At 41.3% G+C, this 27,090-nt stretch overlaps 1 protein-coding gene across 3 annotated transcripts; it reads left to right on the top strand.

Moving 5' to 3' along the window:
* The first annotated feature begins 1,568 nt into the window (after positions 1 to 1,568).
* rab11fip5a (RAB11 family interacting protein 5a (class I)) lies at positions 1,569 to 26,141 on the top strand. 3 transcript variants are annotated; one of them, XM_037538688.1, is made up of 6 exons: positions 1,569 to 2,697; positions 12,833 to 13,344; positions 14,500 to 15,244; positions 18,374 to 21,301; positions 22,003 to 22,132; positions 23,350 to 26,141. In XM_037538688.1, the coding sequence occupies exons 1-6, from the start codon at positions 2,318 to 2,320 to the stop codon at positions 23,605 to 23,607; spliced, it is 4,953 nt and encodes a 1,650-aa protein (XP_037394585.1). In that variant the 5' UTR covers positions 1,569 to 2,317; the 3' UTR covers positions 23,608 to 26,141. The 3 variants fall into 3 exon arrangements, with proteins under 3 accessions (XP_037394585.1, XP_017576922.1, XP_037394586.1); XM_037538689.1 differs by lacking the exon at positions 1,569 to 2,697 and adding an exon at positions 4,295 to 4,436; XM_017721433.2 differs by lacking the exon at positions 18,374 to 21,301 and having other exon boundaries at positions 1,627 to 2,697.
* Positions 26,142 to 27,090: the final 949 nt, after the last annotated feature.

Genomic DNA, 27,090 nt, shown 5'->3' with positions numbered 1-27,090 from the left:
ACGAGTCTGGGTTTGACATACGTTTGGATAACATTACCTGCCTGACTGCGTTGTGCCAACTGTAAAGTTTGGTGGAGGAGGGATAATGCTATGGGTTTTTTTTTTTCAGGGGTTGGCCTTGGTTCATTAGGTCCAGTGAAGGGAAATCTTAATACTTCAGCATGCCAAGACATTTTGGACAATTGTATATTTCCAGCTTTGTGAGAACAGTTTGGGGAAGACCCTTTTCTGTTCCAGCATGACTGTACCCCAGTATACAAAGCAAGGTCCATAATGGCCAAGTAAATGGGATAAAATCTGATTGGAAGCCCATGTATATTAAGTGAAATAAACATGTTCCACTCAGAATACTACAAAACAAAACAGATCAGGTGCTGCGCAAGTACTGCGTTGTTCATTGTTCAGTGTTGGCTGCTAAAATGGGCTTATCTCAAAAGGTAAACTTTACCAAATGGTGTACAACGAGGGAAATAAGCCCTTTTAGCAAATTTGCACACTGGGATACCACTTTTTAAATATTATATATTTATGACATTATTTGGATGGCCGATCCTACATTTTGGGAAGTGCTCCTTTAGAGACTTAAAGGCCATAGTTCTCCATTCAAAATTTGAATTTGTCATCCTCTAACCTTTATTCAGCAGTCAGTTTCTAAACTGCTGTTGACTGGTTGATACACTATTCTACACTTAGCATGTGAATGAACCATGACACAAAGAATATCTGATCTGTGGAGGCCCTACAGTGGTCCCATCTTGCACTCTTAAAGATTTAATAAAGAAAATGGTTCTAAATAGAACCATTAACACTCAAATAACCCTTTCTTCAGATTGGTTCTTCAGATTGATGGAGAACATACTGTAGAGAGTTCTATATAGAACCTTTCTGCAAAGGGTTCTATATAGAACCACAAATATTTATTCTAGTCTATTATTCTACTGTAACAAGCTTGATTTTGTATCAATAGAAGAACCCTTTTCAATGTAATACAGATTTCTTTTAAAAAAAGGTTCAAGATAGAACTATTTAGAACCCTTTCATGATGCAAAGAAACTTTAATTCATGCAAAGGGTTCTTTGAGTGTTTATGGTTCTATATATGAACCATTTTCTTTACTAATGAACACTTGAAGAGCCATCTTCTTTAATGGTGTGGCAAAAAGGGTTCTGTATAGTATTAGAAAGGGTTTTTTTTTACTCTTTTTTGACACTATAGAGAACCATTTTAAAAGAGGTCTTTAAAGAACTACATAAAACTATTTTTTCTTCACAGAGAACCATTTGACCATGCAAAAAAACTGTTTATGCGTTCAATTTGTCTTTGGGTGTCCATGGTTCAATATACAGTACAGTACATACTGGCAAATACAGTAAATACTGCGCTTGGGCTAAAGTTTACTGTCTGCAATGAGACCTTGTCAATCCATCGTCTCTAGTCAGGAGGGAGGATGGTCAGACAGTGCTCCTAAGAGATTTAAGTTGGGTTGGTGTGGTATGCAAAGGTAATGCTCATCACAACAGGGAGGAGAGCATATTAGTGTTTTTACAGAATGTAATGTGAAGCATTTGTACAGCCACACCCGGGCATTTTGGGAACTTGCCCAAAGTGCACTCAGATCACAATGTGATCAGCCCCCGGCCGGGCTGCTCCTCGAGAACTAACACCGTCGTCTTTCTCCTGCACGTTCTCAGCCCCAGCCTTCACGGCTCGAGCCGGTAGTGTTTTTCACTCACTGCTTCTCCCCCTACAAAAACCCGCCCGTCCTCCCTCAGCTCGTTGGGCCTCTGCAGTATTATGTCATCGCAGGGCGGCAGGACTCCGCCACCGCCTTCCACCGCTCAGCAGCAGCTCGCCAGCGCGTGTAAAGCATCAAAGGAAATGCGGTCGAAATACAGCGGCTTGTGGATTTCGAGCTCGAGGGCGTTTTAAACGCTCGCTTTGAAGTGAAGTCCAGGCTCCTGGCAGAGTGTGAGCACGCACTTCCTTCCTCGTGCTGCGGAGGGGATAAAGCAGTGACGTCGGCAGCGGACCGGCTGTAGCGCCGAGGAGGAGAGCGACATCGAGCGAGAGAAGAAACACGCGGATACAACGATAGAGAGAAAGCGAGAGAGGGAGGACTGTACGTCTCCGAAGGAAGAAGCTGTAAAAATAATGCTGGAGAGCGTGAGACTGAGCTGCTAACGGCTAAGCAGGAGCAGCGGCGGCGGACGGGGGCTTCGTTCGCGGGCGCGCGACAGACTCTTCCCCTCAGTCCGCCCTCTATGTCTCCGGGCGCCGCGCGCGCGCCCCCGCCGCCGCCGCCGCTACCGCCACCGCCATGTGCTCGGTAAACGCAGCGGACGAGGAGCAGAGATGGGTGCCCACGCACGTGCAGGTGTTGGTGATCCGCGCGCGCGGCTTGCGCGCCAAGGGCAAGCATGGCACGAGCGACGCGTACACGGTCATCCAGCTGGGCAAGGAGAAGTACTCCACGTGCGTGATGGAGAAGAGCACGGAGCCCGAGTGGGGCGAGGAGTGCTCGTTCGAGCTGCAGCCCGGCGCGCTCGAGGGGGGAGGCCGCGAAGCGTGCGCCCCGGGCAGCTGCGACCTGACCCTCACCGTCATGCACCGCGCGCTCATCGGCCTCGACGTGTTCCTGGGCCAGGCCGTGATCCCGCTGGACAAGGCCTTCCACCAGCGTAAATGCATGAAAAACGAGTAGGTTTGTCCTCTGTTCTCTCGTTGGGATTGCGTATTTGTTTAGTCACCGCGGTGCGTGAGCTCCAGGTGAACGTGTAAGCCTGCAGAACAGTCGCAGAGGTAGATGGTGGTGTGTAAACATGGTCAGCATTGGGTTTCTATTGGCAACGAATGAGCATCACGCACGCTCTCAGTGCTGGATCTCCCTACACACTGCTGCAATCCTTAGTTCCGCAGTCACGCCCTCCTCCTTTCAGTTTCCAGTTGCTGAGGGGGGATTTTAGTGAAGGAGGCCACTCAGTGATCCTGACAGTGCAGCTGCATGTCGTCTGTGTTTTTCATTCCGCTCTCAGTTAAACCTGTATCTGCCCTCAAGGTCACAGCATGTAAACTGAATGTGAAGTGTCTGATGCACGGTTTCTTTGATGTCATGGAGATGATGAGCAGCCCGTTTTCAGTATTCTGCTGTGTCAGCTTTTGTATTATGTAATCGTAATGCAGAATGAAAGCAGGTCTCAGTCAGCATCCTTATGATGCTGCTGTTTTCAGAATGGTTCACTAACACAGCTTCTTTCTGATTCACAGGCCTTCAGATCTGGTGACAAACAAAGAGCCTTCAGTCAGATTAAACTGAATTAGGTGTTCAAATCCTCTCCCTTTGAGTACGTAGTGACCTCTTTTCGAGTGCTTAGAGAAGACGTTTTAGCATGTACTGCCGCTCTGACTGTTTCCTGGCCTGCAAGATGTGCAGTGTAAGCAACCACACATTGAATACGGCTCACTAGGTGCTGGGTCTTAATACTGACCACTTCTCATAAACGTCTTGGTAGTGCTCCACAATATGTTGTTTGTTAATCAATATTGCAGTGATGACCTCTGCAAAAGGCTGCAGTACAGTGTTCTCATAAGCTTTCACTTTGTTCTCCACTGAGTCAGCCTGGTACTTTGCAAATAGCAAGCAGCTATGCAGAGGGAGGTCACTAAGATCTTTATCAAGAAGAGCACCAAATCAGATGTTTATTGTGCTATACAGTTTGCATGCCATCCAATTTTAATACAAACTTTTAATATACTACCATCAGTGCTACCCCAAAGAGCATGCTGTTGTGTGTTTTATATTTCCATATTTGCTATTGTTCACATTGACATCAGCTAAATTATACCTGAAGGATTTCCGAACAGAATTAGCTTGAAAAGTTTCTAGACTGCTGTAGCAAATCAGTGTCCATAGGTCTGGAGACTGTCTGACTTGCTCTAAATTGTATCAGGATAAGGCCCCCTCTTCAGTCAGTGTCTGGAAACCCTTTTCAAATTACGTTGGAAGGGCATTTCTACCTAAAACTACAATTTAATATGTTGTAGTGTTATGCATTATTCTGTGGGGCAGCATTGTACTCTTCAGCTTAATCACTTTGGAACAGTTCACATGACTTTGAGTTCTCACTACAATACCCAGCATGCATTATGCAAATGAATCACACAATCATTGGAAATCGCTATGTTGCGCAACAAATCCTGGTTGCTGTGGTGCTAGGCTGCATACCTGATATAGCGCTTACCTTGACTGGATGTCAGACTTTTACTGGTGAAAATAATCAAAAAGCCCATCTCTAAGCACTACAAAAAGAATTTTTTTTTCTTATTTATTTCCACCTTCAAGTTAGGAAGGGGAACTTCATGGTTTTTAAACCAGGAAGACTCACTTTAGAGACTTTTTTTGGGCACAGGAGCCAAGTATGACGAGTTTACAAAACCAGGTAAATTGACTTGTTTACAAACCGATATGGCAGTGTTCTTTTATATATTTATTTTAGATGGATTATTTCTTTAAGTAAGATGAAGATCTGTTATATACACAAGTTTATATGTGTTTGTTTATTTGTGTGAGAAGTCTACGTGCATCAAGATAAATATTCATCCTCGCCACTTCCTGTGTAGGTCCAGGAAACAGGAAATCACTTTGGTTGGTAAGAAAGTCGTGACTCAGAATAAACGTCCTCTTGCATTGATACACGTTTTAAAAACCTCCTTACTTGGATTAGAAAGAGCAGAAATAGAGCTAAGTGGGGTATCAGGAGTCAGTAATATAATGAAGTCCACAGGGTAGAGTTTCACCTCTTAGACTGGAGTGATACAGCCTGTTTTTCTTGCTTCTAACCCAGTAAGAATAGCCGAGGAGAACCGACATGGGGTCATTTTTAAATACATTGAATGTTTGCTTGTTTCAGTCTGCAGGACATGGTTTGTCTGTCTGTGTGAATTTTTCTGTTTTCAGTTTGAGTCACATTCTGTATTTTGTCACTTCTGGTTCACATTGGTGTTTCCCCTACTTGTGTGTGTGAAACATGTAGCCTACAGATTGTGCCTGATTGTCAGAAACCTCATCTTATGTGTGAGAAAGTGTAGCCTGGCAAGCGAAACAGCAATTAATGTATGTATTAGCATATGTTGGATAGTTTAACACTTCAGTAGTCAACTCTAACATGTGGGTCAAAAACAGTATTTGCCCAGTTTCCTGCATTGGTTCTTGTGGTGTGGATGAAGGCAGGCCTGCTCGAATGGGGCTATAATGTCTCATATTGTTCTTCAGAGATGTGGTCACCTGTCTAACCACAGTGGGTAGAGCTGTGTGGCTCAACTTTGAAGTGGGAATAAAATAAGTATTATAGACACAGAAGATCTAGATGGATGGAGAAGTGTGTGGGGCGAGTGGGCAGAGAGAGAGAGGGAGACAGACTGGGCTGCTGTTTTGGTCTATGGTCTGGAAAAGGGTTTGTTGATCAAATTTAGCTTCAAGCTTATTTGAACTCTTAACATACCATTATGAATTTCCAAAAAGCTATGTTAAAAAAGGTTCCTAAATGGTTCTTGGCTTGGACGTATGGTTCTAGGAAAATGTTTCATTACTATAGGACAGGGGTGTGGTCTTTAAGGGCTGGTGTCCAGCACAGTTTGGTGGTTCCCCTACTCAAGCACAGTCACTAAACTGGGCAATTAACACACAAGTTGAATCAGCTGTTTTTGTGTAGATAACCAGACTTACACTCTTGGTATAGAACCTTTACATTGTGAGAAGGTTCTTTTAAGATTCAAAAGTTTTTTTTCAGACGTTTGTCACATTTTGTAGTTTTTCCAAATAAACCATACATTAAAAGGAAAATTTAAAAAGAACCACAAGAAACTCTTCTATGGCATTGCTAGAAGAAAAATCTTTTATTTTATTTATGAGTGTATTTTCCGTCAAGTTTCACCATCTGACCTGTTGGGTAGCTGCTAGTAGGGTGGCTGGGTATTAAATTTCAGTACTTTTTGACACCTACCAAATTACTTCAAAACTGTCACCTATTTCTCAATGTCAGTACCAAGGCAGCCAGGAAAATTATAATTTGTTTCTCATCTGGTTACGCTGCAGACACGTTTTAGTGAAAAGTGCAAATAGAACTGGAAGTTTATCCAGATATGATCCAGACACAAACACATTTATGCAGTTTGTAAACAGAGTAAGTCAATCAATAAGCATGCTTGTTTCAAGAGCTAGACTGCAGGTTAGCTGTCAAAATTATATTCTTTGCTGGTGGTGTTGGTGGTGTTGTTTCTTGATTGGTCTGCTATCCTTAGGCTGTAAATACACTCACAGAGCACTTTATTTGGAGCACCTATACATCTACGCATTCATGCACTTATCTAATCAGCCAATTGTGTGGCAGCAGAGCAGGAAATAAAATTGTGCACAAATGGGCCAGCAGCTTCTGGTAATGCTCACATCAGCCATCAGTGATTTTGACCATGGCATGATTATTGGTGCCTAATGGGCTCGTTTTTAGTATTTCTATAACTCCTTATCTGGAATTCTCATGCACAACAATCTCTGGAGTTTACTCAGAATGGTGCAGTGAAGAAAAACGTTAAGTGAGCGGACAGAAGGAGATCAGACGGAAATGTTTTGTTGATGAGAGAGGTTACAGAGAATGGCCAAACCGAGCTGAAAGCCTATGGTACCTCAGATAACCACTCTGTACAACTGTGGTGAGCAGATGAGCAGCTCAGAATGCACAACACACTGAACCTTGAAGTGGATGGGCTACAAAAGCAGAAGGCCATGCCAGTTTCCATTTCTTTTAGCCAAGAACACAAAGCTGAGGCTGTGGTGGGCACAGGTTCACCAAACCTGGACAGTTTAAGATTGAAAAAAATGTAGCTTGCTCTGATGAATCTTGATTTTTGCATAGATGGCAGGGTCAAAATTTGGCGCCAGCAGCGTAGGTCCATGGATCCAGCCTTCCTTGTGTTATGTCCGCCCCACCACATGTTTGATCATTCAGAAATCAGTATCAACTGTCTTTCTGTCTTTTCTTTTTCTTTTAAACAACACCCAGCCGTAACTGCTGTTATTACTTGGTAGCACATTGGCACACTGGCAGCATCACCAAACTAAAAAAAAATATCTACAGACATTTCCCCTCTCACCTTTCCCCTTTTAATATTTCTGTTTTACCAGAGCAGTTGTTTTAGCAACTATTCAGCTATAGTGTTATCCTGGCTGAACACACAAACCCAGTAAGATGAGAACTAGATTATATTTGAGCATTGGGTCCTACTCTCCAAACGTGAAAAAAAAACCTGTCACTATCTCACTAACATGAAGACACATCCATGGCACAGTGTAACGGCAAGTGTTTTGAGTGGAAAGGCTTTTCTCTGTTCACTACCCTATATAGTACTTGTGTATAATAGATTATTGTAAAACTGTACCCCTGTAGAGCAGAGAGCGAAAGAGAATGTTTGATTTCCTGTTAGAGATACTGAAGATTATGGAAATGGAGTCTTTGATATTTTTGTTTGTGTAGAGGTCAGATGTTTGCCCAGATTAATTTCATGTTTTGAGGTGGTATGATAATGTTATCCTTACAAGAAGACAGAGAATCTGGCAACGTCAGTGTACAAGTATATTTCCTTAACAAGGAAGGGCAAATGGGTGTGTTTCAGTTTCTGCAGCAGTAATTTCGCAGGCCAAACTTCTGCCTGTCGTTGAAGAGTTTGGTGCATTTTGTCCTTTAACAGGGACAAGAATTACCTACTTTGATGGTAAAGGATGTTTCACTGACATACAAAATAATCTACCATAGGACACGGTTTCAGTGTGGTATGTATGGGTGGATGATGATGATTCAAAACGTGGCGTCTAACAAAACAAAAAGGTGTGGCAAACGAAGGGGTATGCATTGGCAAACACATGAAGTTATTTTACTTGTAACGCTTTGAAGAAAAGGAGCTTATTTTTTTGAACGAAAAACCTCAGAACAAACCTGCAGTGAGAATGACTGTGGCCATGAATAAGACATGGTGAAAAGGTGTTGCTGAGGAACCTGTAATGCATTACCTGCACTATTCTGATCATCTAGATGGTGGTTTTGATTGTATTTTTTTCCCCAAAATCTGAAAAAAATATTGTACTAAACTATGTGGAGGACCTCACAGCTTAAAGACAAAACTATTAAGAGGGAGAGTTGCCCTAGATCTAAGGTAAACTAAACTTTATCTGGGTTACTGTATTCTCTAGAAGTCATTTTAATTTGTTGTCTAATGATGACTGTTGCAGAAGCATGTTGATCAGCTGGCTAACTAATGAGCCAGTTGGAATAAACAGTACTGTTCAACACACACATTTTAGATGGGAAAAATTGTATATAAAGAGAAATGTATTTGTGCAGATATTATTCTTTCTAGTGTTTCATTATAGTATGCTAAAAGACCTTGTATAAAAGACGATGTGTCTACCTTAGCACTGATGTTCTATAACATCTAATGTTGCTCTGACTAGCTCCATTGCCCCAAACCTCCAGTTCAGTGCCCCAGTGTTGGGGCTGACTCTCCAGTTGCAGTTAAGATGTAATTGCGAGAGTCTGTTCCATAGAGAATGTAGTTTTCTACCCATAAAATAGCATTAGACGAAAGGGACACATGAGATTCAGGACAGATAAGGAGAGATGAGAATTTAGCTGCAGATAATATCTTGTCTGATCTTAGCACCTTATTGTGGTTTCTGCTAAAACTCAAAAGGGTGACACGTGACATTTCTGAGCTCTTTTGCTCAGGAGAAATGTCTGAGCAACAGGAGACTAAAGCAAAAGTCTGCTGTGTTTTTCTATGTAATCTCATTGTTGTCTGAGAGGAACTATGGAGATATTTAGGAGATAATTTTTTTTTTATTTTTCAACCCCCCCCCCCCCCCCCCCCAAATGTCTTTGTTCATCTCAGCTCTCTGATTTTAACTTGCTTACGGATTTATTGTGCAGCATGTTTCATTGTTGGTTGGGTTTACGTGAATCCTGCATTCTAGATGTTTGCAATTGTTTTGTATCACCATAGGACTGAAGCAGTGGAATAGGTAGAGTAATGACTATATGGCTGTATATAGGCTGTAGGGTGATGACTATATGACTGTCAGGAATAGGTTGTAGCCTTATGTAACAATATTGCTTTAGCGCCTTTGGAAATTGGATCTACCAAGTTGGCCCACCCACTTTCACCAGCCTGCCCAAAGGTGTATTTCTGCCTGTGCAGACAAAAAGAAAAGTTTTGTATCACTGGCAGTTGTTGCCTGATCAAGCTGAGTTTGAATGGGAGATAAATTAATGAGTGCAGATAACTGAAGAGAGACAAATGCAAGATTTTTAAGGAAGTATAAACTGCACTTGGCAGCCATGTACTTTTCATGCAGCTTTGCTTGACATGAACATACATAAATTGATTCATTTGCATTTAAACGTCATTTCCCAGTGTCACCTTCAGTTGGTGTGCTACAGTCCAGTAACCATAGCAACATTGCAATACATGGGAGGAAATATCTAGGACATTGGGGTGCTGCGCATTTTGTGCTGAGTGTTTGTGAAGAAACTACATAATGTAAAGGTACAAGTGTACAACAATGAGTTGAGAGACACAGAGAGGTTTAATTAAAATGTTTTCTCTGGGGTGTTCTGATATTAGTCTCTGGGCATGCTAATTTATAAGGAATGCTTATTTGTGTGCATGCATGTGTATATTGCACAGTTTTGCAGATCAATATTGCTGATGGTCAGAAAGCTGAGCCCTTCTTGGTTCTGCATTTGTCAGCATTTGTGTAAGTGTGTGTGGAAGAGAGAGAGAGCGAGAGAGCATCTGTGCATATTAATGCATATGTGTACACAATCCTGTACATAGCTGGAAAAATAGGAATGTGTCCTGTTCGCACCATGTAATTATATACTTGGTCATGTTAAAAGAGTGTACCTAAAGGGGGTTAATGACAATAGAAGTCATTTATTGTCTGTGATGTAACCCACAGATAAGTGTACAGTAATGATACACTTCCACCTGCAGGGCAAAGAAGGGGTGGACAGCAGAACCCTGTTATGAGTTTTAAAGTGACATTTGGTTTTCATAAGGCTTTGCTTTGAGTTAATGTATGTGGTGTGAAGGAAGAATGCAATAAAACCCACATTCTTACCACATTCTCTTGAGGATAATTCCTTTATAGCTTTTGAAGCTCAAAAGAATAGAATGCCCCATGCTTTGGTGATGTGGTATGTTATAAATAAGATCATGAAGTGAATCTATATTTTGCATTCAGGCTAGATGTGATGGTGGCAGGAAAGGTGTTAAGAAAATATGTATTTTTATGTTCACACAGGATGTTAAGACACTTCATGAGGAAGTTAATGATGTCTTTATAGCTTGACTGGTTGAAGTTCACAGTTCATTGTTACCTTCTTGAGATTTATTGATTTATTATAGATTAAGTAAGTTGGTCACCAGTTCGCTAGCCCCATCAGAAAGTGACCCTGGCATGCAATTTTGGCAAAGAGAAGTAATTTTCAAATAGACATCAGTGATTAAATGATCAGCGATAAGACAAAATGTACTGCCACCATCTTTTGCGTGTGGTGCACAGCGACGATTCATCATTTAAATACTGAAATCACAATTTCCAAAAATTAGGTCTAAAGTGATTTTCTAAAGTGGTGCAATTTTAACTTTAAATATTTTTAAACAAGTGTTAGAGATTAAAAAAAAATTCTGCATAATTGAGTCTTAGAGATGTAAAAAGTCATTCAGAGTGGTTTGACTTAAGTGCTCAGATTTCTTTATAGTGGTGATGGAAACGGGTTTTATATGTATTTTTATCTGTAATAATGTTGATGATGGTGAAAAAATATTTGTTCTGTTTTGCCTTACAACAGACTTCATGTGCTCCTGTGCCATGAATGAGTTTGTCAAAACCCTATCACAAAATTTTGACTAAAAACAAGGTGTCGAGCGTTACAGTTTATTTCATGTAATAACTTTATGACGGAGCTTTTTCTGTTCAGTTCATTTCTTTAGAACAGATTATTTCACATCAGACCACTCTGAATGACTTTGTTAACCTAATAACTTTATCTTAACCTTTAATTGTGCAGAAAGCTTAGAATATCAGTGTAATTTCTCTTTAACTGGGAAAATTTAACTAAATAAAACTGAGCTTGTGAACTGCCATAAGTCAGACCAATAAGAAGCAACTGAACACCCATGTGCTGTTTACATAAGACAACCACGACTAACTGCCAGTCTTATGTATTTTCTCTAAATACTCAGCCCAATTTAGAGAAAAAATATTTAAGACTGACAGGTTGTTTCACGCTTAACCAGTGAAATTCGTTTCATATTAAAGCTGCGGAATCTAGATGCTGTAGAGCTCATCACTGCTGACTTTATCGACACAAGCATTCAGCAGTTGGTTTTACCATTTTGCAGGGCTGTTGGCTGCGTGCTCAGTCCTACAGCAGGTGCTGCAGTCACAATACAAAGGTGAGCAGTAGCACAGCAAAGAAATGCAGAAAATAGTATTTTATGTGGCAACCCTTCGAAGTCAGGAGTCAGGGAAGCAGTAAAATGCAGGTGGCCTTCAAGAATTGAGCTGAGAAACATTGATTTATTGTTTTTGTATGTCTGTCTGTCTCTCCATGCATGTATGCTCTGTATCTGATTCACTCATACCAGCACAACATGCATTAACACACCACCAGTGCTGAGGATGATCCACCAGCCAAATAATATCTGCTCTATAGGGGCTATATGATGGTTTGTGTACAGTGATCTTTCTGTAAATGACACCAAGCGTAACAGTAACTCTTCAATGAAACATTAAAAGAATGAAACTAAATTCTTTTTTTACCTTTTTGTAGGCCCAAAAATATGAGCATGTTGTTGTGTGTTTTTTTTTTTTTTTTAAATCATTGTTTATTTTGGAGGTGAAGGTGCTAGGGATGTGCCAATATAAGTTGATGCATATATTTTTCATGTTTATATCTGGCGATATGTAAACATTTATAAAATGTAGAAACGTAACTTTTATTCTTGTAGTTTTACAGCATTGTCTAAATATTCTGCCTTTGCAGAGTACAAGAAATAAATGATTCAGGTATTATTGTACATCACTGATGTAACTAACTATTTCTGTTACTGAAAAATGTCTTTTGGTTGTTAGGGATGTGCAACGATGTACTGGCCTCTACTAAAGGAAATGCTGCCTCCTCAGAGATCTGATCTCTTTATGGAGATCTGGATCATTATGTGCATTGAGCAAGACTTGTTTCCTTCTCAGAGTTGTAATCTAAGGCTCTGTTTATGAACAGCTCTAAATACATTGAATTTGGGTAAAGTGGGATATATTATAAAGAATATTTTTATTATTATTTAATAGACTGGTGTTTTTATATTGCAGTGTAATGATGTCCAGCTACAGTATGCATTTGAAGAATACACATGCTTATTTTTCTTTTCTCCTCACTATTGATATTTAGCAGTATTCAACTGTGTTGCTAAATAAAGAATTTAGTCTTTATTTGCACTGGGTGGACGAAACCCTTTGTGTGTTACTGAAAACAAAAACACCAGAATCTGTGGAGTAACACATAATTGAGACACAAACAAAACAAACATGATTAAAATGTTTTAAATGGTGTGGGATGGAGCTTAATGCTTTGACCCAAAAGATTCAGTGTTGTTCAGTCATTTTATTCAAGTAATTATGGAAAACTGTCATATTGATGGATTCATTGAGAGGCAAATTTAACAAATGCTCACCCATTTTCATTCTATTAATTAATTCATTTGTTTTTTTTTTCTCCAGATGGCACAAGCTTCACTCTAAGACTGGTAAAAAGGAGAAGGAGAGGGGAGAGCTGCAGGTTACAGTGCAGTTTACTCGCCACAACCTTACAGCTAGCATGTATGACCTCTCTATGAAAGACAAGCCACGATCTGCCTTTGGCAAACTGCGAGAGCGGATTCGAGCCAAAAAACGTGGTGGAGATGAAGAGTCCTCCTCAGCCATTGTCCCTGGGGGCTATGGGGCGCTGGCACGGATGAGGGGACGGCTGCCCAGTGATGGAGGTGGAGAGGAAGACTATGAGGACGATGAAGGTGGGGAGCTGAGAAGGAGTAAGATGAGGAGCTTCTTCCTGCGGGGAAGATTAAGAAAGTCTTCAGACACGCGCTCCAGCACCTCTCTGGGCTCCGAGAGCAGCGAGTCATCTTCCAGAGGGGGCAGCCTCAGTCCCACTGCTGGCATTAGTGTGGTGGTCTCTGATCTCTCCAACTCGCCCAGCAACAGCAGCAACCTGACTGCAGACAACAGCCCAGGTATATTGTCAGTATTTAGAAAAAAAAAACGTCAGCTGCCATTTACATTTTGTGAATGTTTTTTTATAATAAATAGACAAATATAGTTTTGCGAGAAAGGCTTAACCATCCATGTTGCATTAAATGATTAATAAAAGAAATGTTCTCCCCTCTCATACTAAACTGCTTTGGAGATTTGAGGTTCTAGAATTTAAATTACTACATTATTACTCATTGATATTTAGTACAGTTTTATTCAGACCCAAGATTTATTCAAACTCAAGTATATCCTGAGGATATCCTGTCCTAGCCCAACCTGAACCAGTATGTAGCCTAGCATTTTGAATCTGAAAATGATCCAAGCCTAACAAAATTCTGTCTGAACCTGACCCAACCTAAACCACCTCATGTTTTGAGTCCAAAATTGCCCAGAGCCCAACAAAAGTCTGTCCAACTGCCCAGAACCAGCCCATATTCACCCAAAGTGCAGAATAAATCTGACCAGAGAGTGCCAGTTACCATGGGCTGAAAGTAATGGCTGTCATTAGGGCATATGTAAATGAAATACAAAATGTGGTATAATAAATTAATCAGCTGTCCGAAACTGTGATTAGTTAGATAATACTATAGATTAGTATATAATCTATAGTGCTCATTTTGGAAAAGTAAATTTGTTTGGCACAGTAACGCAGTCTGACCATAATTCTGATTGCAAATCTGCCAGACAAGACAGGCAAAAAAAAAAAAAAAAAAGTTAGATAATACTTTTGGTACAGAATCTCAAAAGGTTTTTGGTCTGGATAAACTCTCCATATTGTGCTGTTCTCACACTGTGTTTGACTGGTATAGCAAGATGTTTCACCTGTTTAATTCTAAAAATCACTGTTTATTTTCCCATGTTCTCACGACTGTGGGCCTCAAGTTGTTCCAAAACCCTACACTAAATTTACAACAATCATTATTGTAGCCCAAAGGCCAAACTGTAACAATTAGCAAACTTTATTTTAAAAGCAATATTGCTGAATGAGGACTAACAAAACAAGCCTCAAGGTTATTTTGTCATTTTACTGTTTGTGTATGGACACTTGGTCCCAAAAACCATGCATATTTTTATGTTGTAAGAAAAATTGTTATTGCACCTCTGTAACTGAATGAAACTTTCTTTCACTTCTTCAGAGCACACAGTAGCACCCTCACCGCAGGTCTCTCCTGTCAAGCATGTGTTTGACGAGCCGTGTGACTTTAGCATCCCGGTGCCTCGTTCCCTAACAAACAACAATGACACCCCCATTCTCCTGCCCTCAGTCTGTGTGAATGGCAATCCAGTGGAGACATCTCCACTCACTCACCAACCGCCCTCGCTGATTCTACAGCAACCCAAGCCACAGACACAACAAGAGCCAACCAAAACTCCACTTCAGAAGAGTTCACCAGAGAAAACCAAACTGACTCAGGCTCAAACAGCAAAACTTCCAGAACCCAAACCCCAACCCAGCGCAGAACCTCAGAGCCAGCTGCCTAAGGTGGAGTCTAAGCCCAGGTCTGAGCATCAGCTGACTACACTAGGCTTGCTGAAGAGGGGTTCTACGCTCTCCCTCTCCTTGCAAAACATCTCTCGCCGTGGGGAAGAGCATAAGGGTGGAGGCCCAATAGATGGGCGCCGCTGGTCCTTTGATAAACCAGGAGAAGAAGAGAAAGCTGCCATTGCTGCTGCTCTGGAGCATGCTGGGTTGGTTTCTGATGAACCTGAGGTGGACAAGACTATTTCTGAGACGGAAGTTCAAAGCAAGAAGAAGCGGGGCTTGTTTTCACATGGGCGGGGCAATGAGTCTGCTGGGAAAGGCTCAGAAACAGGCCATGGCCAGCCACCTACAGAAGGAAAACACAGAGGATGGTTCAGCTCAAAGGACAGTAAACCCAGGTAAACAGCAATATTGCCTATGTATTACAAAGAGGTAAAAAAAAAAAAAAAAGTTGGTAATAAAGGAGACGGGCCATGTGTATGTGCTGTCGGTTACTGCTGTGACTAGCATCTGCATTGCAGAGAGGGGTGTTGCCCTGGAGACCTGAATGCCTGTGTATTTATCCCTTTCTCTCCTTCTCTCCGTCCCTCTCTATCCCTTGTTTCTAATACATTCTATCACTCTGTCCTCACCATTCTGTTTGTTTCCTGTCATTCAGAGGTGACCAGAAATGGCGGATTTGATGTTTCTTTATAACTGTGTGCGTGTGTGTGAGGTGTGACAGTGGGTTTCTAAAGAAGTCTCAATTATTTTTGGGCAATGATCTTAACTAGTTGCGCTTGTTATTCCTGTCCTTGGTGTGTGCATTTACCATTTAGAAAGTACATTGTGTATACACACCTGCTTGGCATGGTGATTCATTTCTTAAATGTAGGCTTAAGTGTGACACACATGCACATACACCGATGAGGCATAACTTTGTCCTTGTTTCTGTGTTCATTGTCCATTTTATCAGCTTCACTTAATACAGGGGTGTACTTTGTAGTTCTACAACCCCAATTCCAATGAAGTTGGGACGTTGTGTAAAACATGAATAAAAACATAATACGATGATTTGCACACTACACTACAAAGACAAGATATTTAATGTTCAAAGGGATAAACTTAGTTTTTTTGCAAATATTCACTCATTTTGAATTTGATGCCTGCAACACGTTCCAAAAAAGTTGGAACAGGGGCATGTTTACCACTGTGTTACATCACCTTTACTTTTAACAACACCCAATAAGCGTTTGGGAACTGAGGACACTAATTGTTGAAGCTTTGTAGGTGGAATTCTTTCCCATTCTTGCTTGATGTACAACAATCCGGGGTCTCCGTTGTCGCATTTTGCGCTTCATAATGCAGCGCACGTTTTCAAAGACGGGTCTGGACTGCAGGCAGGCCAGTCTAGTACCCACACTCTTTTACTACGGTAAAAGGGTGTTGTTGATACATGGCTTTCGCTTTGCATAGCAGTTTTAACTTGCACTTGTAGATGGAGCGACGAACTGTGTTCACCGAGCCCATGTGGTAGCCCATTACAGAATGATGTGGGTTTTTAATGCAGTGCTGTCTGAGGGATCGAAGGTCACGGGCATTCAATGTTGGTTTTCTGCCTTGCCGCTTACTTGCAGAGATTTCTCCAGATTCTCTGAATCTTTTGATGATATTATGGTCTGTAGATGATGAAATCCCTAAATTCCTTGCAATTGCACATTGAGAAACGTTGTTGTTAAACTGTTGGACTATTTGCTCACGCAGTTGTTCACAAAGTGGTGAACCTCGCCCCATCCTTGGTGTGAACAACTGAGCCTTTCGGGGATGCTCCCTTTATACCCAATCATGACACTCACCTGTTTCCAATTAACCTGTTCACCTGCAGAATATTCCAAACAGGTGTTCTTTGAGCATTCCTCAACTTTCCCAGTCTTTTGTTGCCCCTGTCCCAACTTCTTTGGAACGTGTTGCAGGCATCAAATTCGATATGAGTGAATATTTATAAAAAACAGTTTATCCATTTGAACATTAAATATCTTATCTTTGTAGTGTATTCAGTTGAATATAGGTTGAAAAGAATTTGCAAATCGTATTGTTTTTTTGTTTTACCCAACGTCCCAACTTAATTGGAATTGGGGTTTTACAATTACAGACTGTAGTCCATAGACACAGCAGTGCTGCTGGAGTTTTTAAACACTGTATCCACTCACTGTCCACTCTATTAGACACTCTTACTTTTTCAGTACACCTTGTAGATGTAAAGTCAGAGACGATAGCTCATCTGCTGCTGCACAGTTTGTGTTGGTCATCCTCTAGTCCTTCATCAGTGGTCACAGAACGCTGCCCACAGGACACTGTTGGCCGGATGTTTTTGGATGGTGGACTATTCTCAGTCCAGCAGTGACACAGAGGTGTTTAAAAACTCCAGAATGATCCACCACCCTAATAGTACCTGCTCTGTGAGGGTCCATGGGGGTCCTAACCACTGAAGAACATGGTAAAAGAGGGCTGACAAAGTATACAGAGAAACAGGTGGATTAGAGTTTGTAATTGTAGAACTACAAAGTGCACCTATGTAATGAGTGGAGTTGGGGGGAAAAAAAGAACAATGAGCATAAAAACAAGGAGGTGGTCATAATGTAATACATGATCGGCGTACATACATCAGTGGCTACACTTGGGCACCATGCGAACAACCTTTTGTAGTATCTTCCTGAGAGCATGACCACAGCGAATATGCTACTCATGAATTCATGAAACATTTCTCACTACATATTGTAGTTTGTTTATGAATATTGTTAAATATATTTGAAGTTTGACAGGACTCATTGAATGAATTCATGAAACTTCTTATATGCAATATGCAAATTATGTTTATTGATGTTGAAGACTGTTGCTCAGTCAATCATGTTTGTATTTCCATGGAAAGGTAATTAAAGTGTGTATGCATCAGTATGACTCTGATACATCATAGAAAATGGTATTTCACTAACCTTGATTACTTTTAGGATGCAGCCTTCTTTCCATTTCTATGGTCTCTCTGGTTCTGCTGCTCTATCATCTTCTGATATGGCTGGATGATCATTATGGCGTTTCTTAGCTCAGCAGTGCTAGCTCTGTGCAGTGCTGTAATATAGAGCAAATGTAGCATGGTTCACTTACTCACTCTCTTTCACTCACATGCACTCGTTTTGATCCTTGAACATGGGTTTGTTTTCTGTGTGAGGGTTTGTGTTACCTCCTGCAATACTGTAGATGAGTAGCAGGCTTTTACAGAGCCACTGTCCTGTCTCTGTTTTACAATTAACTGAACTGTTGTACCAGGTTAATAATGGCAGCCTGGGTCTTCTACATCTGCAGTGTTGCTTAGAATTGTTCACAAAACTAATTGCCTTTTTTTGTTAAAAATGCCACTGTCTTAGAACAATACTGCACTTGCAATAGCAAGCACAAATTAATCATTTACATCCCTGGAATGTAATGTGTAAATGTTAAACTGCTGGGACAGCAGTCACTAATGGTGTGGACTCTGTGTCTTCCTTTCACAGCCAGCTGGTTGCTCCTCTTGCAGACTCCAGCTCCAGTGCAACCATGCCCCCTTCACCCCTCACCCCAACTGACCCCTCACAGGGCATGACTCACCAACACACTAACCCATTCACCTCACCCCCATTTCTTTCTTCTGCCAACCCTTTCTTTTCTCTTCTGAAGCAGAATCCTTTCTTCCAGGAGCTGTGTACATATAATCCGATAACTGATTTACCCTCTCTCTTTAGCCCCTCCCCCTGGGAACCTGAGGCACATCTCTCCAGTACAAGGAACCTCACCCTAGTTCCAGCTTTAGCTAATGCTGGAAATACAAATGAATACCCAGCTGACAGAGCATCAGACATGACCACAGATTCAAACAAAACTGACTTATTAGACAATCACTGTGTGAATCCAACCATTTCCCGATCTGAGAAAGATTCTGACTGGGACAACTTCATTAGTGATGGATTAAAGCCCTCAGAGCACCTAAAGATTGAGACTCTGACAAATAATCTCCCACCTGCACTGATTGAACCACCTAGCCCAAAACCTCCGTGTGTTGTGAATGTGCTGACTGTGTCTAATAAGGGTGCTGCTCTGGGAAGTAACACTAGCCCAGCATGCACTTTGATTATAGATCATTTAAAGCCTTCTAATATACTTCCTCACCCTTCAGGAAGTGAAACTTGCTTCAACGTTTTCATTAGTGACCTCGATTCTGTTGTTCCGGAAGCTCCACTGTCTGACTTTGACTCCTCCTTGCCTCAGAACTCGAGCATAGAGTTCTCTGAACTGAATGCATTAGCCTGCCCTTACCCTGCAATTTTAGGCTGCTCTGTTAATCAGGACAAAGCCATTGCAGTCTCAGGCACCGAGCTTTTGAGTTTTGAGTCTCAGATATCATCTCTGTGCAGCACATCATCCAGTGTATTATCTGAGGCATTTGTTATTCCTGAGGTTTTAGCCCTTGGCTGCAAGTCTCTAGATCCTCAAGGCCTTACAGTGGATATAAAGGCCGATCATGAAATGGTCAACAACCTTTCCTCCAAAATGTTGACAGATGAGGATGCTGATAAGTCTGTAGAAACCCTCACCACATCTGTGCCTTCCTGTAAACACTTTAGCTCAGGTGATACCCTGGAACCTACCATCATAACTTTGGGCACATCAGACAAAAATCTTGACCTTCAGTTATCAAAGCCATCACAAACGGGGATGAGCAGTTTCAAATCAGATGATCGTGGCAAAACGGATGAAAGGGATGTAGAATTGAAAGAGTCTGCAAATAAAGACAGACCCCATTTGAATGATTCTCTTCTTGCCCATACAGCAGCAGATCCTTTAGAGTTGTCATTTACTTCAGGAACCATTGACTGTGTGTTAAAAACAAGAGTTGTGATGGAGGAGAAAGATGCTGTAGGCAAGCAAGTGTGTGTGTCCTTAAATAGAAGTGAAGTTAGTTTTGTTGGAGCAGGCTCACTGATTGATAACTTGGACGTCATCTTGACTTCTCCCGGAGTCTCAGGCAATGTGCCTTGGATAAAGGAGGAAATCTGTGACTGGCAACCTGATCCATCCAAGGACGACTTCAAGGTTGATGTTTTTTCTGGCACTCATAGCGGACATCCGGAGGTAGAGATACTGCACAATGGCAGACAGACTCTGTCTGTAGGTTGTCACCATCCACTTAGTAAAAATGTGAGCATGAAGGCAGAGCCAGCTGCGCTAAATCTCAATGCAGCACTGCCTCCTGTCAGCATGCTCTTGCACAGCCTGTATACAAGTGCAGACTCAGAGCAGTACCTCACCTGCAGGTCACAGCACAATTTAAACTCCCTCTCTGAGCCCTTGGAACCTAAGACAAAACATGACCCTTTTCAAGAAGCCAAGCCAAAATGTGTCTCATCTCAAGAGGTCTTGCCAATAATTGCCCTAGCCCAGAGGAGCATGCCAGAAATACAGTATGACCAAAAAAGAACTGAGCTCTTTCAAGAGCCAAAAAATGTTGAGATGTTTTCTCAATATAATGCCTCAAACCCACCAGTATTTCATATCTTCACGCCCAAATCTGATCCTTCAAAGAATGATTTAGTAGACTGTCACACCATAGAAGAGGCCCCAATGGATAGTAATACCAATGAAGCAGTACTGAAATGCCATCCTCCTGTGGATGTGATGTTAAACCATGGCTTGCTACAGGAGGAAACTTTGTCAAAGGTTGATACCTCTCAAAGGACGATGGCAGCACCAGATGAAGAACTTCTGAAGTTAGACCTGCAAACATGTTTGTTGGATAACAAAAGCTACACACGTGCCATACAGGACCATAGGGTCAGCCAAGATTTTTGTCAGTTAGCCAAGAATATATGTGGCTCGGATTTATCATCAGAGCCAACCTTTAGCATTACCCAGGACCTAGTTAAAACAGATTTGCTCCTGGAGAATATTTTTGTGCCCGACAACACTGCAGCACATACTGCGAACACAAATCCTCTTGAACACCCTGTGCCTGTTGAGCCTTGCGCTGATATGGTGTTCTGTCCTTATTATACTGAGACTTCGAACTCAAGTAAAAATACAAAGGCAGCATCTACTGATGTTCCTAACATGAAGCCCTACTTGGACAGTCTTAGATGCTGGCCTGATACAGTTGAACCACTTCCTGAACCCACAAGCCAGGATCGACCGACCCTGCCGTCAGGGCGTGATGTCTACTCAAACTTTTCCCTTTCTTTGCTTGACCTCTCACCCCTGGCCTCCTCCACACCACAAATGGCAGTAAGCACTAATGCTTTTCCCCTTTTCCCCTTTCCTGTAACACCCTTTACTCCAGCAAATTCATCACCAAGTATTGTGCTGGCTGCTGCCTCTATTCAGCCTACACAGCATGTATCGCATACCCCTTTTTCCCAGGAAACGCATCAGGTGCCCACTCATCTCAGCAGGTGAGGTTAAATGGTTGGTGGTCAAGATGAATCAGACTGAGGGTGGATGGATGGGTAATGCAATTTCTGTGTTCTATATTTCATATACACAAAACTTCAAATAAATAGAGGCTTTACAGGTCTATAAAATATGCATTACTCATCCTGCCCAAATCCTTGGATGGAGTTTATATGTGTTGCGTATCAGGGACAACGCAGTTTATGCCATGTAAGAATTATTTGATCAGCTTACCATGTTAAAAGCACATAAAAGCTCCACCAGGAATAATTAAATCTACAGTGTTACATGGTGGTTGGGGAGTTTTCTAACATTAATACTGGACTAACGGTTTTTCCTTCTTTCCTTTTTTCTCCACAAAATGCACAATCTTTCTGACTTTCCGATCATATTTCCTGTGATACACACTGAAATGCACACATTCAGTTGTGGTTGCTGCAGTGGTGGTTTGAGTGGGTTCACTTTAGTTAACAATATAGAAGACTACTATGGACATTTCTTGCGTTGTTAAATACTCAGGCTAATCACTGTGACTAACACGCATGGATTTTCTCTTCACCAGAGTACTATGTGACTGCTCCCTAGGATGCACTGGTTTCAGTCTTGTAGGAACGTAACACACAAAACCTGCAACATTTTATTTGTATTTGCTTTGTTACTGAATAATTTCATATCTCGATGTGCCCATCTTGCAATTTCACAGCCCACACCCAGTGAAGCCGCTCACACCTCCAGATGACAAGAAGTCAGAAGGTCGTTCTGTGTTAGAGAAGCTAAAGTCTACCATTCACCCTGGCCGGGGTCACCATGGAGACCAAGATGCTGAAAAGAAGGTATGAATAGATTTGAAAACCGATACCATGAGGTGTCATATCAATTTGACGAACAGAAGAAAAGAACATTGCTATTAGTGTCTCAGTGAAATGACTATATTGGCCTTAGATTTTAATCGGGGTACCAGCTCTGATCATGGAGCAAAGGTGGTACCACATCTCCAGAAGCGGCACCTCCGTGACTTGGCCAAAACATTAAACACATACCATAGTCCCAGTGAGTTATACTTTTTGAGCTTTTCACAAGCTAATATTGAAATTGGCCTAAACTCACAGAATAATTGGTGGGGCATTGCCCTAGTACTTAGAAAAGTGCTGGGTCAGTGGTTCTGGTGGCCATGCCTAGTGGACTGCAGTCCTTAAAATTTGATGATTTCCCTGCACTAACAAATCTACTGAACCTAGTAGTAGTGCCCAGACAGTCAGAAATTCAAATCCCAAGACATTTAATCCCCCAAAGCCAGACGCTGTTTTGCTGGCAACTCTGTTACTCCCAGACTAGGGTGTAGTTTGGCAATACAATGTCACCAGTTTTCTTTGTGGACATAAAATTACATAATAAATGAATTTCAGTATCAACCGATGATCTAACTGTTCAAACAGGGATATTCTGTTAAAAAGATGGTTCATCACTCAATCATTTGCATGCATCAATGCATGAATTAAAAAACAGTTGTAAAAATGGTCCTTCCACTATTATAACAAGTCAAAGAACCCTTTTTTCAGTACTAGGCTGTATAGAATCCTTTTGGCTACAATTTTAGGGTGCCAGTTGTAAGGTATGTGCTAAACATGTAGGGTGCTAGTAAATGTATATACCAAGTTCATCTGTTCTTGTGTAATTTTTCATCCATCAGTGGAAAAAGGCCACGTTAAGACCAGTACTGGACAAACTGACACATTCTGCCTACCCTCTTAAAACAGATGAACTAAAATAATACATAGCATATATGATCTCCCAGGACATCACTTTTAGTTACTTAACACAAACCAATAATAGTGTTTTGATGACAGTCTTGTTTAGAGGTGTTCTTGAGACCTGATGCAAAGTGTGTTGAAACAGAGATGATGCAAACCTGTGTTATCTTTAGTAAACTATAGCAACAGATGGGTCAGTGATTGTATGAAATTGCTTAATGAATGTAGGTTTCAGCACTGCAAAGTAACTTGATATAGATCAAGATACTTATTGTAATGTCTTTTTCACTGTCTCTCAGCCCCTAGTGGAGGGTGGTGGTTCCTACTACCATCTGAATCACAGTGAGCTGGTGTCCCTGCTGGTGCAGCGAGATGCTGTGCTCCAACAGGAGAGGGAAGAGTATGAGCGCCGAAGGGTGTTGCTGGAGAAGCGAGAGGTGGAGATAAGGAAGATGAAGTTTTTAATCAGAGATCTAGAGGATTACATTGACACTCTGCTTGTCCGCATCATGGAGCAAACGCCTTCGCTGTTGCAGGTCCGCTCCAAGATGAAGTGACCTTGCCAGTGCTCATCCAACCTTTCACTAACCCCCTCACAAACCTTGGGCAGATGTCGCAACCCTGCACCGCTACTGCTATCATGTAAATGTAGAGTACAGCAACCGGTATTACTGAAGAGGCAGAGGACATGATGTATATTTGGCATGCTTAACTGTATCCAAATACACCTGGATCTCTGTGTGGGGTCCACACTTGGCAGGTACATCCCTGCATTGGCAGGGCTTAGGGGATGCCCCCTCCTCCCTGAAGTCTTATTCTGATAGGAGAAATATTATTTAAATTGCATCAGCTGATGTTCACTCTCTGCCACAGATGTCTCAGAGGTGCAGCTGTCCAGCTAGTTACCAAAACTGTCGGTCAGTCAAAGGGGAAGTGTGGTCTTTAAGCTATGGTGAATAGTTTCTGATGCTCAAAATAACTCATTTTACCAAATTCTGTCTTTTTTGCTCTTCCTTTCCCATCACATTAATGGGACCTATCGCATTTTAAACATATAACGTGCTGCTTGAATAGGCCGATTCTAGAGATGGAGTGAGACAGAGAAAGGGAGAGAAACAACCTGGATAGAAAGCAGAATCGGTCGGTTCTGAATCTGCTTGTGCCTCCTGTCGTGTCTTCCGCACTTTACTGACAAGTGTAAGAGCAGAGGCACGCACTAACATGCTGGCTCCCCACTCCCCATCTGTGTCAGTCAGTCAGTGCCCTCCCCTCCCCCCGTCCTGCTTGAGCTAACGCACGCACATCGCTGCCAGTGCTTTCAGGTGTAATGAACGGGATATGTACTGTCCTTACTGCATATATGCCACTCTGATGAAATGCCAAACGCTGCCTTATCGTATGTCTCTGTTGTCGCGGAAACCATCCCTTTTATTCAGCTCTGCGCCTGACCTTGAAGTACCACTTAAAGGGACGGTGCATTCAAACTTGATTACCAACAGACTGTTAGGTTAAGTCAGGTGAAGATGTAGGATGTTACTGCCTCATTGTGGAGCTACGAGCAAACTGAAGAGAAAGAAGGATGATTATCGAATACTAAATGCCTGAAGTTGCTATAATTCAGTGTTCGTGTCATGCACAGCCGTGGCTCTGGCCCCTGTCAGTGTCCCCGCAGTGTTACTCTGATGTTACTCTAATGTCGCCACTATCAGTGTGTTTTGCATTGTAGCACCATGTGTAGTTGTGTGGTAGAGGCCAATGTTACAGCACTTTCAAGCCACACGCACACTGGAAATGGTTCTTCCTCAAGAGCAGAGAAAATGTACTGAGTAAACACAAATAGATGCACATGCACACTGCACTAGCTCATTCTCTGAACCTAAGATATTTACAGTATTTCTGTGTTACTGTAATTCTCATAGTGCAGCCCAGCTAAAAAAAAAAAAAAAATCAGAGGTAGGCATAATACATGTAACTCATCAGAGACATACTGAGATGATTAGAAGCACTTCACACATTCTTCCCATTCAGATATGATCTCTGTCTCTTAGATTGTGCTGATGTATGAATTGAATGATTGGACTGCATCGTTCAGCTGGACTGGTATGGAACAATTGTGTTGGTCAGAGACTGAAGTTTACAGTTCTTAATAAACCTGTTAGGTTTTACATTCTAGTCTTTATTCAAAATGATATTTTCTGGCTTTCTTGCACTTTTTTGTGTGTGTGGAGTTCTATTCTGTTCTTTTAAAAAACTCACTGTTTTGCTTGCAGGGTGTAATGCTCGTTTTCTCTAATAATTATTTGTTTGCGATTTATCTGGCTTTTTTTTTTTTTTTTTAACTACCAACACGCTGTTCTTATGCACCATGACTGTGTTCATCAGGTTTTCTCTCTAGAAGTCAGTAATAATGTAGAAAGCAATAGTGCAGAGGGCTAGAGGACTGTGGGGAACTTGTGTGCATCCTGCAGTCCAGTTTGTAGGTACAAGTGTCCTTGGCTTAATGTTATGAAATGTGTCAATGGAAATGAATGTAGAAATAGGTCTGTGTGCTTTTAATTGTAGATTTGATAGAGCTACATTTCTGTAGCAGAACCTCTGGTAATTTATTTGCGAATGTGTTTACAGTTCCTACACTTTTGTTTTTGCAGATCCAAGATGCTCATGTATGGAACATAAGATGATTTTCATTGTAGCTGCAAATGTTTTATTTTCAATAAAATTGTTTAAGTGAACATTTTAGTAATTTACTTTTGCTTATTTTTGATTTGGCTTTTCTCTTATCTTATTTTTGAGGAATTAATGGAGAGGACAGGTCCAGGTAAACTTTCCAGGTCATAAAGCAAACAAGAACTGACCACTCTGCAGGAATCGGGAGCCGTTTGATTTGATTTTATTTTTTTATTTAATCCTCACCTATGTTTCTCTGAGGTGCTCTCTTTGGGATGTGCAGGTTGTTCTATGACTGTCCACAGGGGGCAAATGTTTGATTGTTTGACTATCGACTAGATGAAAGATGTGCAGTCAGAGACGTTCAATTCTCTGGTCTGTCCTTTTGCATCTGTCAACAAAATAAACTCTTTTCACTTTGGGATGGCATTTTCTGTTGTGCTTTTTTCATAATGTAAGGGCAACATGGAAGGAAGGCAGTTTGCACAATAAACTGAGTGAAGTGATGAGCATGTCTGACCATTTTGCTGCAACCTTCTAGTTGTTTCCCAAATATGGTTAAAGATGGAAGCAGTAGGTTGCACAAGGTCAGCACAGCCTGCAACACTGAAATTTCCACAAACAAAAAGACCGAAAACAGGGACCAAAACCGATTCTATATTACAGCTGCGTGGGCAGCCTAAGTAGACAGGGTTTCAAAATAAGCTGCTTTAAATGAATTGACCGTAAGCCATTGCTGTCAGTTCATGATGGCATTAGATACCTTTTGAGAACAGTAGCTCATTGCAGTCCCACTCCTGCCTAAACTGAACTAAACCCTCCTCCTTAAAACACATTCTTGCTGTGTATGATACTCTGGATGGATGATAGCCCTGTAACTTAAGTAGAGATGAAGAAAAAGCATTTTAATTTAAAATATTTTTATATATCTGTTAATGATCTAATGTAAGCTATGTATGAGAAACATGGCCAATTTGGCTTAAATAGACTACAAATCACTATATTGGCCACTCTACAGACTTAACATTTTTTTTTTTTTTTGCACCACTATAGCTACTTATACATTATCAATTTTTTTTATTGTGTTTTACATATTAAATGGGCATTATGCCAGCCTGTTCATGTTTTCTGTGATTAATATATGTTTCTATGCTTTTAAATGTGCTTTAAAAATTCATGTGTATTATGAGTCACAAAGAGGTTAATCGGTTGTAATTCAGGCTATATTTATATTTTATTCGGCAGTGCGATAAAATGATAGAATAGGATACAGTTTAGTTTCACAACGTTAAAATAATAATAAAAAGTATCAATTACACGGCACTAAAAAACAACATTACCCAAAATGCAGCGAAGGAGCGAGCACTTCCAGG

Source organism: Pygocentrus nattereri, chromosome 5 (genome assembly GCF_015220715.1).
Source record: "Pygocentrus nattereri isolate fPygNat1 chromosome 5, fPygNat1.pri, whole genome shotgun sequence".
NCBI lineage: Eukaryota > Metazoa > Chordata > Actinopteri > Characiformes > Serrasalmidae > Pygocentrus > Pygocentrus nattereri.
Note: the sequence above shows the minus strand (reverse complement) of the source record. Positions and strands in the feature narration are given on the sequence as shown.

What these genes read in the sequence shown, in the direction of transcription:
- rab11fip5a (XM_037538688.1), top strand. Translation starts at nt 2,318, where the DNA reads ATGTGCTCGGTAAACGCAGCGGACGAGGAGCAGAGATGGGTGCCCACG. An exon ending in CGTAAATGCATGAAAAACGA is followed by an intron (nt 2,698 to 12,832) that starts GTAGGTTTGTCC and finishes TTTTTTCTCCAG; the next exon opens with ATGGCACAAGCTTCACTCTA. An exon ending in GTGCCCACTCATCTCAGCAG is followed by an intron (nt 21,302 to 22,002) that starts GTGAGGTTAAAT and finishes GCAATTTCACAG; the next exon opens with CCCACACCCAGTGAAGCCGC.